The sequence below is a fragment of the Rhamphochromis sp. 'chilingali' genome, assembly GCF_963969265.1.
Source record: "Rhamphochromis sp. 'chilingali' genome assembly, chromosome: 4".
NCBI classification, from domain to species: Eukaryota; Metazoa; Chordata; class Actinopteri; order Cichliformes; family Cichlidae; genus Rhamphochromis; species Rhamphochromis sp. 'chilingali'.
In genome coordinates, this window is record NC_137948.1 from 5360564 (window position 1) to 5376773 (window position 16210).

Sequence of the window (16210 nt, forward strand, 5' to 3'; positions counted from 1 at the left end):
CCCCAGAGGAGCTCGGACATATTTTAGAAGAAAATAAATAAAAAATGTCTCTCTTACACAAGAAATCTGCCGAATGCACCCTTGCCGAACTGGATCTATTTTCGGCTCCCATGACCCAGCTATCCATAGAGGATAAAAAATATCAAGAATGTCAGCCCCTCTCTGCTTTGAACGACAACTCACCCATTGAATTTTTCATCCCCGGAGACGGGGAAAAGTATCTCGATCTGAACGACACCATGCTCCATCTGAGAGTGAAAATTACGGAAAGGGACGGGAGCAACATCCCACCCGATGCAGGGGTAGCCCTCATCAATTATCCTCTCAACACAATTTTCAGTCAGTGCGACGTTATTCTGGGGGATCGATTGATTTCGCAGTCCAGCGCCACCCATCCTTACAGGGCCATGATCGAGACGCTGCTCAACTTTTCAGAAGACACTCTAAAGAGTCAATTCAGCGCCGGTCTGTTTTACAAAGACACTGCCGGAGACATGGATTCTATAGTTATAAGCAACGGGCCGAACAGAGGGATAAAACAGAGAGCCGTTTTCACGGCCGAGTCGCCAGAAGTGGACCTGCTGGGTCCCCTCCACGCAGATATTTTCTTCTGCGAGAGGCTCCTGCTGAACTCTGTGGATTTGAGAATTAAATTGATACGCAACAGCGATGCCTTCAGTCTGATGGGAACTCGGGATTCGCAGTTTGCTCTGAAAATAACTTCGGCCTCTCTGTTTGTTAAAAAGGTCACTGTCTCGCCGGCCGTCAGGCTGGGGCACGCCGCGGCCCTGATGAAAGGAAACGCCCTCTATCCTCTTTCGCGCGTTTCTGTGAAAACCTACTCCATCCCTGAAAATTCCAGGATCTGCAACCAAGAGAATCTCTTTCTGGGAGCCATGCCAAAATACGTGGTCCTGGGCATGGTTCATCACGACGCCTTCACCGGGAGGAGGGATCTGTCACCTTTCAACTTTAGACACAACGATGTGGAGTATCTGGCGTTGTGTCAGGACGGCAGGCAGGTGCCCGCCAAAGCTTTCCAGCCACAGTTTGACCGCGGAAATTCGGTCAGGGAGTTTTATCACATGTTTTCCGCCACGGGGAGACACCTCAAAGATTTACCTCTGAGCATCGATCGCCGGGAATTTAACGAAGGGTACGCCCTTTTTGCCTTTAATCTGGAACCCAGCGAGGATGCTGACGCCCTGTCTCCCGTCTCCAACGGGAATTTGAGGCTGGAGATGAGATTCAGAGTTCCTCTGCCTCAGACCACAACTCTCATAGTGTATGCCTGCTACGACTCAATTCTGGAGATTGACTCTAAAAGACAGGTGCTGGTGGATTATTACTAAAAAAAAAAATATATACATGGATAACCTTCAGCTGGAGCACATTCTACATCGCGCCTTGGGAGACGTTTTCTGCGGGGTTTGGGCCTCGGACCAGCTGGCCTTTTTGAGGCGCGACTTTAAACCCCCCGCCTACTTTATAGTAAACACTCACCCCTCGCACTTGAGGGGAGAACACTGGCTGGCTCTGACTCTGGAAAAGGACGGTTCCTCCACTTTTTTTGACTCTTACGGATTCCCTCCCGACTTTGCTCACTATCCCTCGGTCATCTCAGAGTTTCTGGAAGGCCGCTCTGACAAAATACTCTATCACAATCGTCAACTTCAGCACCCTATGTCTGTCGTTTGCGGGCAACATTGCATTTTTTATCTATGTCACAAGGCTCAGGGGTTATCCGTCGGTAAAATACTTTCTCTGTACTATAACGATGTGTTTAAAAATGATGACATGGTGTCTGACTTTCTGAAAGGACGCTGCCCCGCTCGCTCTCGCAGAGGTCATCACGGGGCGTGCTCCTTACAAAAGTTTAAAGATGTGTGTATCGAATAAAGAAACGTAAACAAAAAAAAAGTTTGTTGCAGCGTTTTTTTTTAATTTCATTTGTAAACAAAAAAACATTTGATTTTACATAGAGGTCCAGGTCGGGGAAAGCGTTATTTTGACCCGAGAAGGTTTTCTCCCCCTTCGCGCAGGTGTCTGTCCTCCCTCCTCCTCCTCCTCCTCCACAGATTTAAGACGCGCATACTGGTCGCGAGCTCTATGGTTATGTATTGAGGATGAGGGTATGTTTGTTTCGACCAAAGTAGTTAAAAACGCGTTCCATCCTTTCGGTCGCGTTTGGTTTTTACTTTTAAAAGAGAGGGAGAGGTTTTTAAATAGATCGATCATGTGCGAACCCCGCACCGCATCCCCCTTGTAAACAAATTCACCCCTCTTTGTCCATCCTCCTCCACCCTCAGCTAATTTCTGCATAATGTAGCGGGCGTTTTTGCGATCTCGAGGGGGTAAGGATTTTAATACTTCTTCCATCATTTCATCATCCTCCTCTCTGGGCCGCTGCACTTGTTGCTGCACCTGCTGCTGCACCTGCTGCTGCGCCTCCTCTGGCGGGAGGTGGAAAGTCACCCTACTCTCCTCGTCCCGGTCCTGTTTAGAGAGTGTGAGATATCTCCGCAGCAGAGACTCGTATCTTTTGATTTTTTCGTACGAATTTAACCGCGGATCCTCCAGTATGGCTTTCATCTTTTCGTCCAAATCGTCTTTGGCAGTTTCTCTGACGGTAGGCTCGGTGGGTCAGGTCAGTTTTTTCAACTCGTGAGAGGGAACGAGAATCATTTTTTTAAACATCTCAGCGTTTTTGAAATATTCCTCCCAGCAGGTTCCCCAGAATGGGTACGGCTGCGGACAACAGAGGGAAAAGAAACCCGCCCGTTTGTTTCTTTAAAACTTGACGCTTACGGTTTAAACTCGTTTTCTTGTCGGCCAGCAGCCTGATGATCTTTTTCTGGCGTTTCAGTTTTTGGTATTGAGGAGCGGAAAGAGGTATGTTTCCCCTTAAAAGATTTAAAGCTATCTCGCACAGCGCCTGGAGGAAATCCGGGGAGCTGTGAGCGAGAATGTCTTTGCGTTTCTGCGGCGACGCGTGGTACAGAGCTTGCAGTAAGACTGCGTTTCTTTTTATACGCTGAGACATGGCTACTTGGGTTTAGGCAGGTAAATGACGGGGTACTGCCCCGGAAGCAGACCGGCGCGCACTCTGTAGCGTTCTGGGCACGAGGGAGTGAGATCGAGGATTAAATACCCGTGGGGCTCCTCGGTGGCGTCTTTGAAACTGTCTGAGAAAAATGTTTTTTGCGAAGGGAAAATCTGACGGGCCAAAATCTCAATCTGCAGCTTGTCTCTGGGGTTTTTAAACAACACCATATAATTGGAGTTTAAGCTGATGGTGCGGCTGTATTTACCCTGATGGAAAACGTTCTGGGTTAGCATCATGACCGAGACGTTTTTATGGTGGCGGTATTGAGTGAAAATTTTAACCACTTCCTGGTGATCCGAGGCCTGAAAGATGACGTCATCCAGCACCACCAGAACGTCTCGGAAATCTTCAAAAGAATCAGGCAGCCCCTCGACAAATTTAATGTTTTTATTGGTCTTTGAAAGCTCCTCGTACATGGGTTGAAAAGAAGTATAAATCCACACAATATTCGCGGGTACAGTATCCATGACGCGTTCACAGTTTTCCAAAACACACTTTACAAAATGAGTTTTCCCACACCCGCTAGGACCCACAACTAGACAGGAAAAAGGTACTTTCAGTCTGTGATCAAAATCAGTTTCCTCCATTTTTTTTAGAAGAAAACTAAAACAAAAACACTAGTACCCGAAAGGCAGAGTTGTACCGTCTGGAAAGAGACGTCTCTTGTCGTAAACCACGCGAAACTTTTTCTGAAATGTTCTGTTTTTGAGCACAAAGCCTCTCTTATCCCTCTGAATACCGTTCTGAGGGGTCCCGAGCTCCGCCTCTTTCATACCAGAAAGGTAACTTTCCACCAACCCGCTCATACTGTCGAAATTGACACGTTCGCAACATTCTCTCGTCTGCGTTATTCCTTTCATTTTTACCACCAGTTTCTTTTTGTTTCTGGTCCGGTAGGCGTAACTCTTTGGACCCGCGGAGACAAATTCCTGGATGGTGTCCCCGTCTAATTCGTCCGTGAGATCCCCTAGATAGTTGCCCAGCTCTAAAGGTTCCTCCCCCTCTTTCACTACGTAGATCAGAGAGTCGGTGTCGGTGTACAGAACGCTGCGCTGCAATTTTTCTAAATACTCGTAGAGTTTTAGACGGGCGTAGGCTGTGGTGAAAGCGGCGATGAAAACGTTATTGGTCGCGCCGGGAGGTATCACGCACCGCTCGTTATAGCTCCACTGAATTAAAGCCACTTCCTGTTTTTTGGTCTTTAAAAAAGAGACGTGTTTAAAGACGTACTGTCCTGAAAAGACGTAGTTAAAAAACTGACTCGGCTTTCTGACCAGAGCGGTCTGAGTCATGTTGGCTCTCTGAGCAAACTTTCCCCAGAAACTGTTGAGACACAATTTCGAAACTTGTCTTTTGGCCTGATTCACCTCTATTTTTGACGGGTCTAAACGTATGCCCTGATGCCTGTGGTACTCTTCCACGTATTTGTTCCTCTCATCCTCGTCGCGAGCCTCCGGAGGATAACCGGAGGCTTCCTGTTTGCCTTTGAGAAAAGTGTTAATATAGCCGGCGAAAATATCGCTGCTGCTACTATCAAAGTGCCAGACCTCTGTGATTTTAGCCACTCTGTAACCTAATTCTAAGGCTTTGTTAAACTCGACGGTGACCCAGACCCCGGTGAGAGCTCTAGCCTCGTCGTCGTGAAGGCACGGACCGCTTTGTTGATTGGTCTCGGCGCAGGTGCGACAGAGGGAGAATATTAATTTACCTCCGGGGGTTTTGTACGGTAGAACGGGGAAATAGAGCCCGCGCGGCGGGTAAACGGTGGCTCTGATCAGCCCGAAATAACTGCGAGGGTCTGCAAAATTCTCTCTGATGATTTGGGGGTGATGCAGAGGGTAAGCGCGCTTGGCGTTGACGTAAGGGTACAGGGATGTGACGTCTACGTAATACACATTTTCTCCTGGCGAGGCGCTGTAACGCAGCCTCAAGGCCGAAGTGCGGCCTCCGTAAAGCCCCGAGCGAGGAGACAGAGGTTCCGGGACTTCGTAGCTCCGCATAAAATTTATAACCTCCTCGTTCGATTTTTTCATCTTGTTCCATTCGTGCTCCCACAGAGTGACCGTGCGGACTCTGTAAACGTTTCTCAGCTCCCGGAGCCTCGCCTCGGCAGAGGCGTGCAGGTCCCCGTAAGGAGCGCGGGTCAAAGGGCAGATTTCCTCAGGCCTGTAGCATTTTGGACAGCCGTGATAAAAGCATCCCAGAAATTCCCACACCCACTTTTCCCCGTTAATCAGCGCGTATCCGTCGACAAAGTACGGGCCTATTTTTTTCTCCCCGCCGGTTGTGAGAGCGTGTTGAACGGGAATTTTCTGAGAGTGAGCTACCCACTCCAGCCACTGAATGGACGCGTGCGAATAGGCTTTGAACCTGCGCCCATAGTTGTCGGGCGAGGGGATGGCCAGACTGTTTTCGGGTAGGAAATTGGTGAGAAACACTTTCATGCAGGCTGAAGCTATAGTGACGCAGCTGAAAGGGTCTACTTTAGTTTCGCCTATAAACCCGTCTCTGAACTTTACGCACGCCTCTCTCAGGATATTAACGTCGTTTCGGCAGTAATACAGGGATTCTTTTTCAAAGTTAAACACTCCCCGGGAGGCCTCGCAGTGCCAACGCAAAAACTCTGCCCTTTCGGGGGGTGACATGCGCTCCACCCCGTAATCTGAAGGAGGAGGGTACGGACCCGAGTATTTTAATCGGTCCCGCAAGCTGAATTTGTGAGGAAAAAATCCCTTGGATTTGTCCTCGAAGCCTAAAGCTTTGGGCATAGCGCTGAGACGCATGGTGAGAAAAGAAAGCGAGTCTATGAATTTGAGAAGGAAATCGGATTCTGTGAAACATATAATTTTACTGCCTTGCATGATGAGAGAGGGCGTCATCCCACCCCCCACCAGGTGACTTAGAATTAAATAGCTGTCAAACCCTTTCGCGTTGTGCGCAACGAACGTGGTCTCTCTATATCTTTTCCTTCTGTATCTTTGGAGAAACTTTTCAACACAGTCTACACCGTAAGCGTGCCACTCTTCTCCTTCTAGAGATTTTGTGCACACTAGGTAAGGGACGTGCGCCCCCTCCCTGTCTGGGAAGGTTTCAAAGTCATAAAAGATTATGGAAGCGTTATCAGAGTTTTCATGTTTCAAAGGTTGGATGTAACACAGGTGTTGATCGTTGTCGGGAGGAAGCTCCGCGCGACAGATTTTACATCTGGCGGCTGTGCACCTGTGCTTTCCGCGACGGGAGAGGAACTTGCAGTCCGGACATTTATACAATCGTTGACAAACGCTGAGGTCTGAACCGGAGTCAATTCTAGGTTGTTTGTGCTTTAAATAACACGCGCGTGTGCGACATGATCTGTTACAATCCGTACAGATTACAGAGTCCAGAAAGTGAGAGGGGCATGCGGGGTCAAAACAGAGGTTGCAGCGGTTTTGACAAAAGTGTTCTTCTCTTTTATAATACCCGCGGTGACATTCGTCGCAAATGTACTGAATTCCTAAAAATGTTTTTAGATTTTTTATTCCGTAATAGTGATGGTGGAATAAGAATAGGTACAGCGGGTGAGGTGTGTTCGGGTAGTCTGTTTCGATTAATGAAAGAGTTCTGTCCTCGGGCGGGCGGTAAAACACGACGATTTTACGTTTTAGTATTTGTTCGAATTTACCTATGTCGGTGAGAGTTACCTGAGTGCGATCGCTCAACCCCGCTAAACGCTGCAGCTCTCTGCCGCGTTCCAGGGCCTGTTTATCTGTGAAATGAGGTTGAGTGAGGTGAATCAGGTTGATGGCAAAACACAGATTATCGTTTTTGTTTTTTACCACGTACAGACAGTGACGCTTTTTGACTAGAAGTTCATCATCTAACATTTTGTGAATTTTTTTACGCGGGTCATTACTGCCACCGCCTCTAGGATTTCTAATTACTTGCACAACAATTTCTAGGGGAGAGCCTGCGACGATCGCTCCGTTTGATTGTATCAGCCTGGCTAGCAGGTCCTCAAAAACCGGTACAATGTTTTCAGCGCTTTCGTCATCGACGTTAAAAACAGAGTGATTTCGCGCGTGCTCGCTGATGATCTCCAGTTGAACCCGGTCGTTACGACTAACTTCCGGTCTGACCCTATCCGCTAGATCTACAAAATTATCCCTGACGTCGAGGTAAAATTGAGCGAGGTCGCTCGCTTCATCCGGAGAGGGAATGTTAAATACTCGCCTTATTTCGAAATTATTAAAATGTTCGCGGCGAGTCACCGCATCGTTCTGTACCCGAGATCCTCCTCCTCCTCCTCCTTGTTGATGCTCCGCAGGCCGGTCCTCCTCCTCCCTGGGCTGCTGATGATGATGCTGCTCCACCTGCACCTGCTGCTGCACCTGCTCCTCCCCCTGCTGCCGGTCGTAGAGCTGAAGAGCATTTTCTATCGGCTGCAGAGGGTCAAAGTTCAGTAGACCGGCAAGCCGTTCGTTTTCAATGTTTTGAAGGAGGACCTGCAATGCGTTTTCTAAAGGTTGTAGTGGGTCGTTTGGTGGTGGGGCTATTGTTTTCTAACGGTGGGGCTAAATGTTCATCGTTTCTGTTTAATTCTGCCACGGCTTCCAACAAAGCCTCAGGAATGCTGTGTTCTTCCGACATGATTTTCTTTATTTCTTAATTCACAGACTTTTACATGCTTTTACTTTACAGGTCCTTGTGTCTGTATATCGATGCATATGTGCGAACTGTTATGGCGTACATGAAAGCGAGGTTTTCAAGGATTCTCTTCTTATGAAGCATCCGTCGAGCTGTAAGAAAAGACGGACAGAATGTATTTTTAAACCTTACATTTTTTATTTTTATAGAGCAGAGAAGTTTAATAGGATCGATTCATCCCCCCGTCAATTACCTCTCGGTCTCCTGAGAGGAGCTCTCACTCTCCTGAGAGGAGGCGATCTGGACGGTTCCTCCCCAGCCTGATTTTCTTCCGCCTGATTTTCTGTATCGGTCTCTGTCGGGGGGAAAATAAAACAGAAGAGATTTAAGAAAACAATCTCCCTCCTTCCTATTTTTTTTGAGAATGAAAAAACTTTTTATTTACCTCGCTCCTCCGCCCTATTGTCTGTAGCGGCGGGGGATTGGTTAGGTAAATCCGCAATCTCGGCTGCCGAGAAATAAAACAGAAGAGATTTAAGAAAACAACCTCCTCCTTCTTATTTTTCGAGAATGAAAAAACTTTTTATTTACCTCGCTCCTCCGCGCGATTGTCTGTAGCGGAGGGGGCTTGAATAGGTATATCCGCAATCTCGGCTGCCGAGAAATAAAACAAAAAAGAGAAAGATTTAATAAAAAAAAACTTTCTAGCACGCTTTATACCACTCCAAGTCGGGAGGGGCGGTATAGCACACTCGGATTACTCCGCCACATCCTGATATTTATCGAAATGACGGATATTGCATCATATTGTTTACCTTTTGGTTTAAAAGGTATTTTTCTGCAGTTCTCCCGGTATGCGTTGACGAAAATAACGTCGTCGTCTTCTTCTTCTTCTTTTCGCTGCGGCGGGGTCTGTATATTCTCGGTTACCTCTGTCGAGAAATAAAGTTAAACTTTTTAAAAATCTGCTCCGGGTCGGGAGGGGCGGTATAGCACACTCGGATTACTCCGTCACATCCTGTTATTCAACAAAATGGCGGATAATGCATCATATTGTTTACCTTCGATTTTAAAACTTTTTTCTCCGCGGTTCTCCCGTATGGAACGCCAGGACTGCCATAATGAATTAATTAAATACACCATTAAATAATTAATTAAATGTGGCAATAATTAATTAAAATTGGAATTAATTAATTAAATAAATAGTTATGACACATGTAATTAATTAATTATTGACACATTTAATTAATTATTTATGTATTTCACATTTTAATTAATTATTGACACATTTCATTAATTAATTATTGACACATTTCATTAATTATTTATGTATTTCACATTTTAATTAATTATTGACACATTTCATTAATTATTGACACATTTAATTAATTATTTAATGATATATTTATTTATTTCATTTTGGCAGTCCTGACGCCTGGCTCTCATCATGAAATAATTTTATCTGTCAGCCTCACCCATCAAACTCAGGGGGCGGGGTTAACGCTGATCGAGTCAAAACCATTGCTTTGGCCTGGTGGCCATTGTTTCTAGCACACAACAACCGGCATGTGGAAGCTAACAGAACTGAGCTTTGAAAAACCCTGTTTGTGTGTTACCAAATACCGTTTTAATATTTTTTTAGCCGAGAATGTAGTGGTTTAATCTTCATGTGTCTGGTCGGTTTGTCAAGATACAGCCTCTTTGCAAAAGTGTTTCGATGATTTCGGAGATGTCTGCCCAGTCTCACGGCAAAGCGTGGGATAGACCCGCTCGCCTCGCAAGCAATCCCACCGACAAAGCGCAGGCCCCGGTACACAGCTGTAGTAACCCCCGCTGACTTCTTTTACTGAGGTTATATTTATCGATGTTTTATTTCCTGATGTTCTTATGTGTCCTACGTGTTTCAGTCGCCAATTCTGAATTATAACTAACATTAAAAACATGTTTAAGGAGGAGAGAGAGCAAATAAATCTGTTTAACATCTGATCTTTGGGTTTTTGTTCAGTAATCAGCGTGACCTGTGTATAAACACATAAAAGAGATAACGTTGGTGTTTCCGTCATGTAGTAACTGCTGGCTTTAACTGTACAAAGGTTGTTCGACACTATGAAACACATACTGACTTCATGATGTTCGGCTAATATTTTTATTGTGAATATTAATCATGCTGACCTCGCTCTGTACACCACGCAGCGAGGTCAGCATATCCACGATATCCACGATATCCTCAGCTCCATGAGTTAACACAAAGTTTCCCAGCTGACTATCTAACTGCCAACTATTCCAGAGACGTGAAAATATACAGCATAAAGAAAAGTGTAAGAGACTCAGCAGCAGATTAGAATAACAGTTATACATTTAATAAATCACCAAATGAATCCAAGAAACGAGCAAACCTGTTCCGACAATTTGAATTTGTATTCCCTCAGCTGCAGACTCGCTGCTGTTTAAATGTTTGAAAAGGAAGATTAGATATAAACAAACGTCAAACATAGACTCAGTCTGCCTTCACATTTGATATGAGGCCAGCACGTATAGTGGCCTCAGCAGGCTATTACTGAAATACACGTGCTATATCATAAACTATGATATAAACAGGGAGGTCCTATTAACATGTTTAGTTTTAAAGGACACCTTCCTGCCTTTAGTCTCATTCATGAGCAGTATTAGTTTTCTTCTAACATCCAGAAGTCTGCACAATGTGTTTCATAGTTTGTAACAAGCCTTTGACAGGTAAACATAACATGACCGAAAAAGCAAAAAAAAAAAAAAAAAAAAAAAAAAGAGAGAGAGTGTTGACATAAGAAGAGAAAATTCTCTCAATTATGGAGACAGACAAATGGTTCATTTATGTTTGATGTGTGTTTATTCCTCCCTAAATATCGTCGGTGAAGTTTGCCATGCATGTCAGATTTTCCTGCGCATTTTTATACCTCTGCCAACAGAGAGAGAAAAAAAATCACATTCTAACAGACAGCTGGTGCTTAGAATACAGTTGAATAACTATTAAAAAACAGATGATATTTAGATGATAGTTCAGTCTAACACATGTGCCAGTGAACCATTAAACGTCTGTGAAACTATGCAGTTATGAAACGTAACTTTAACCTCAGCCAAACCGATTTGCTCAGTTGTAAATAAAACAGCGAAGTAAACGTGACCCGACAGACAGAACCTGAGTGAATGAAGTCCAGCGTTTAACCACTGAGAGCTAAAACTCAGCTGAGGTTTGAAAGCTGTGTGCCGGTGATTGGACATCAGCCGCTGATAAAGCTGTTCGCCTATAAAGTGCTCTGTAAGGAAACGAGCTCCAGCAGCTCTGCGCTCGGGGAAAACACTATATTTACTTATCTTGTGCAGAAAAATGCGCTGACATTGCGTTATATCGAGCACCGGCTGCCCAGTTAAACTGTGACTATCACCAGGTAACTAGGCGTGTTTCTTGAATTAGCAGCAGGTGTTAAACAGCTGACAGATGAGGAGGAGGATGCATGCAGGTAAACTGAGGGTCTGTTGAGCTGATCGCTGGTTTCGTGAGAAAAATGTCAGCTCGTTCTTTATGTTACAGAAGCACAGAGACACAAGACCAGGCGGAAAGAGACGATCGTTCGGTGAAAATGAGAATCTGCGAATGCAACATGTGGAACACGGAGAGTGGAATATGTAAACAAACCGGTTAACGTAACCCCCTCGGTGCACTCTGCATGCTAACTGTTAGCAGAGCTAGTGAAATCTCTGAAAACATCTGAGCACTTTTGCAAACATGTGTCAACATATGTTGACAACCTGACCAGACATACGTCGCGACATTCGCGGCTAAAACACTGTTAAAAGTGTAGCTGGTGACAGAAAAACGGGGTATTTTAAAACTACACCACCACCATTGCTGCTTGTGATTTGATCTGCATTCTGGGATAACTGGCTGCCCCAAGTCTACACAAGCAATCGATTTTCTAGGATCGACCTGTTTTGACTTACTTTGCACGGCAACCAATCAAATGTTAGAGAAGCTGCATGGGCAGCGTTAACCCCGCCCCCTGAGTTTGATGGGTGAGGCTGACAGATAAAATTATTTCATGACGAGAGCCAGGCGTCAGGACTGCCAAAATGAAATAAATAAATATATCATTAAATAATTAATTAAATGTGTCAATAATTAATTAAATGTGTCAATAATTAATTAAAATGTGAAATACATAAATAATTAATTAAATGTGTCAATAATTAATTAATTACATGTGTCAATAATTAATTAAAATGTGAAATACATAAATAATTAATTAAATGTGTCAATAATTAATTAATTACATGTGTCATAACTATTTATTTAATTAATTAATTCCAATTTTAATTAATTATTGCCACATTTAATTAATTATTTAATGGTGTATTTAATTAATTCATTATGGCAGTCCTGGCGTTCCATACTCCCGGTATGCGGAGACGAAAATAGTGCCGTCTTCTCTTCGACGCGGCGGCAGCGGAGGTTCTGCGGGGGATATGGCTTCTAATTCGCCGCGGAAAACGGCCGGATTTCTGCTGTTACTCACTGCATTATCGATTGTTTCTGTAAGTATCAGAGCATGGTTAAATCAAGTCTATCTAAACTTATTTAAAAAATGGTATATACTTATTTAAACGTACCGTAGTCCACTTGCGTGAAATCATTGATGTAGAAATCTAAAAGAAAGTAATCAAATTATTGACATCTCTGTTGATATATAATTTAAAGTCGTAAAGAAAAAAACTTACCGGGGTGAGGTATGAACAGTTCTGGCGAGATGGCCCTGGCGCTCTGATCGGCGGCGTTGTTTGAACGGAATGCTGACATAATATTCACGGATTCTTCCTCGCGATTGGTAGAACTGTCACAGATAGCGACTCCCCTTCCGCTTCTTCTCTCATTTTATCCTAGTCTAGCGAAGCATCTGTTTTTCGCATCTTTCTCTTGACAATACCGATAGTTAGAGTGGGTTGTTTTTTTTTTGATTGCCTTCTTGCGAACGCCGTCTGTTTTTCCACATTCTGCAACGGTAAAATATGGCTTTGAGACGGGTATTTGTTTTACCAAATGGACAATTGCTGTCTGACCTTGTTCTTGCTGTTGACAAAACTCGGCTCATGGTTGACTCTTTCCCACAGAGGGGGGTGCTTTAATAAACTTATTCGAATATGAGCTTTTTTCCTCGCTAAGACTAGTTTTATGGGGAGATGTAAGAAACCGGGTTACAAGCAATGATAATATCGGATGTTGACTCCTCAGCGGATCAACATTTTCTATCTATTGAGAAAACTTATTGTAAAAAGTAATGAAGAAAAAAACTCCTCCTTGCCCCGCGGGGTGTGTGTGTGTGTGTGTGTGTGTGTGAGTGTGAGTGTGTGTGTGTGTGTGTGTGTGTGTGTGTGTGTGTGTGTGTGTGTGTGTGTGTGTGTGTGTGTGTGTGTGGGCCTTCTTGTGAACGCCGTCTGTTTTCTGCAACGGTAAAATACGACTTTGAGACGGATATTTGTTTTACCAAATGGACAATTGCTGTTGACAAAACTCAGCTCATGGTTGACTCTTTCCCACAGAGGGGGGTGCTTTAATAAACTTATTCGAATATGAGCTTTTTTCCCCGCTAAGACTTGTTTTATGGGGGGATGTAAGAAACCGGGTTACAAGCAATGATAATATCGGATGTTGACTCCTCAGCGGATCAACATTTTCTATCTATTGAGAAAACTTATTGTTAAAGTATTGAAGAAAAAAACTCCTCCTTGGCCCGCGGGGTGGGGGTGGGTGTGGGTGTGTGTGTGTGTGTGAAACAAGATCGCCTGTCGCGGGTTTGTTTTTTCAGTCTCTTGTAAAAAGGACTCTCAAAAGGAAAAGTAGTATTCACTAAGCGGTATTTATTCATTTTTTACACATAGGCAGCCTGTAGGTTACAAGCGGATAGAAAGTTCTTCTTTTCATCACAAGCTATGGTGTATCTTAAAGGTTTTTTACAGCGTCTGTATTATAGGAAAATAAAATTACTATTGAAATCTCTACAGGAAGTCACTCTTTATTTCCATTACAAACGCCGGTGCAGCTTAAGAAAGTAAAATTACATCCGCTCTGTCTCTCTATACATCACAGAATCAGCTGCTGCATCACCGCTGTGCTTAGGGAACATGACGCAACAGGTCTGAAAATGACTAGACACTTCCGGAGTATTTCCGGTAGGGTCATAAGGTCCGGATCGAGATTGAATATGTCATATTCAAAACCTTCTTCTTTGGGAGAGCAGATCTCATCGGACACAGGAACGCTGCAGAAGGAAATCCATCTTGTGTCTGTGCCTTAGAAATTGTGACGGACTCCTCTCTCTGCTTTTTTATTCCCCTCCAACAGATGGCGCGCTTCCGGAGGTTTCCCCCTCCCTCTAAAAACTTTTTTTCCCAACAACAGATGACGCGCTTCCGGAGGTTTTCCCCCTCCCTCTAAAAACTTTTTTTTTTTTTCCCCAACAACAGATGACGCGCTTCCGGGGGTTCACCCCTCCTTTCTCAGGGTGCAATTCGACACGGTTAGCAACAGATGGCGCGCTTCCGGGGTTCGCCCCCCTTTCTCAGGATATAATTCGTCACGCGGGGGGTTTCCCACCCCCCTTCTCCGGATACGATTCGTCACGCTCATTACACGCTTCCGGGGGGGAGGGGCGGGAGGTCAAAAGGTCGTGATTAGGGCCATCAATCACTTCGGATCAAATTTTGTCATAAGCTGTAGGGTATTAACTCTCTACTGCTTAATCATCCAATTGACCTAACCCCACTAACAGCATGTCTTTAGACTGTGGGAGGAAACTGGGCAGAACCTGCACCAACATGGGGAGAACATGTGAACTCCACACAGAAAACCTGTGGCCAGAGGGTGGAGCCAAACTCAGGACCTTCTTGTGAGGCAACAGTGCTAACCACCATTCCACCATGTGGCCCAAAAGATGACAACAGAGAATAAAAACTATTTGTACTGAAAGTGCTGAATACTGACAAAAAAATGTGCAGGTTTAAACAATATTTCCAATAAACGTTATGTTATGTTATGTAACAGGTGTCAAATGACTCAAAAAAGGAAATCTGGCCCTGAACACAGTCTGCTGGCGGTATCACAAAGAAGTTACTTTTTAACTGTGATCATGCAGAGAAAAGAAACAATGTCATCCTGGACTTGAACTGACACTCATAAATCACTAAACAGCTGAAAACATCTGAACCACGAGAGGGCTGAGTGGGACATCAGTCATTTCTACAAAATTCTCCCTGTTTGCAGAGGAGCTGTTTCATTACATATAAATACACACAGTCACACTTAACAGCTGCTGAGAATAAGCAGAAGTTTGTGATTGTTGGATCATCAAGGGAAAGAGGACCCACTTTCCACTGGGGACAAAGAGGGAACCTCGGTCCACTCCTGACCATGATGGAGTATTCTTCATCTCTGTTACTTCACCACTAGTTTTCTTTTTTTTTTTTTTTGCCTGTCCCATTTGGTTCTTTAGCCGTCAGAATTGTTGTCTGAAGACCAACAAGGATACCCAATGGATTTATTTTGCCAAATGGATCAACGTGGCATTGCCGTATTGGTCCATTTGATCGACCTTTGTTTTTATTATTTAAACTTTATTATTTAAGCGCGCTTGTATTCAAATGGTTTCCACATGTAATGGTCTGCAAGAGGATGTAGAGAGCCATAGCCCCGTCCCCCAGGGCATGAAGGAGGCATGGAGGAGATCCAGGCCCCAGACATCCAGAGGCCCCAGAGTGCGAGAGCCCAAGGAGGACCACCGGAGGGGCATCCGTGCCACCTTCATGGGAAGGGCTGAGGATCCCCAGACAAGGCGTCACCCAGTAGCCACCGAGCAGAAGCTAGAGGGGGCTGCACCGGCGTGCCCGCCGGCTCTGCCGGCAGCCAGCTGTGCCAGAGTGAACCAAGCCGCAGGCCCAGAGGCCAGAGGCCTGAGGGCCCCCCGCACCACTAGTTTTCTTGATCATGTCTATGGTCCAGCTTCATCAGATGCAGCGTGATACAGAGTATAAATCACACTATTCACGGATTTTGCTCCCAGTTCTTTCTCCTAGATTTCTCCCCTTTTGTGAATGAAAATAAAAAACACTTACAGTAAAAACTGCATTGTGCATTCAAACTCTGTCTCTTCTTCCGGACGGATGTGACCATGTTATCTTCTAATACAGTGGCTTGCAAAAGTATTCGCCCCCCTTGAACTTTCCCACATTTTGTCACATTACAGCCACAAACATGAATCAATTTTATTGGAATTCCACGTGAAAGACCAACACAAAGTGGTGTACACGTGAGAAGTGGAACGAAAATCATACATGATTCCAAACATTTTTTACAAATAAATAACTGAAAAGCGGGGTGTGCGTAATTATTTGCCCTAAAGGACTATTTAGCACCTCCTGGATGTCAGCTCACGAGGTTTGTGTGTTTTATTTTCT

General features: G+C 44.6%; 2 protein-coding genes across 2 annotated transcripts in view; both read right to left on the bottom strand.

Annotated features, from left to right (window-relative positions):
- The window catches only part of LOC308395148 (multidrug and toxin extrusion protein 1-like), a gene marked incomplete at both ends in the record, with an annotated part of 51497 nt that overhangs the window by 22929 nt on the left and 12358 nt on the right, over positions 1-16210 (bottom strand). The window lies entirely within an intron of this gene.
- Positions 7778-12560, bottom strand: LOC308395905 (uncharacterized protein; the record flags this gene model as incomplete). Its single annotated transcript, XM_080880957.1, has 7 exons — positions 7778-7881; positions 7983-8084; positions 8175-8237; positions 8321-8383; positions 8545-8661; positions 12374-12409; positions 12482-12560. The coding sequence occupies 7 exons, from the start codon at positions 12558-12560 to the stop codon at positions 7778-7780; spliced, it is 564 nt and encodes a 187-aa protein (XP_080737083.1).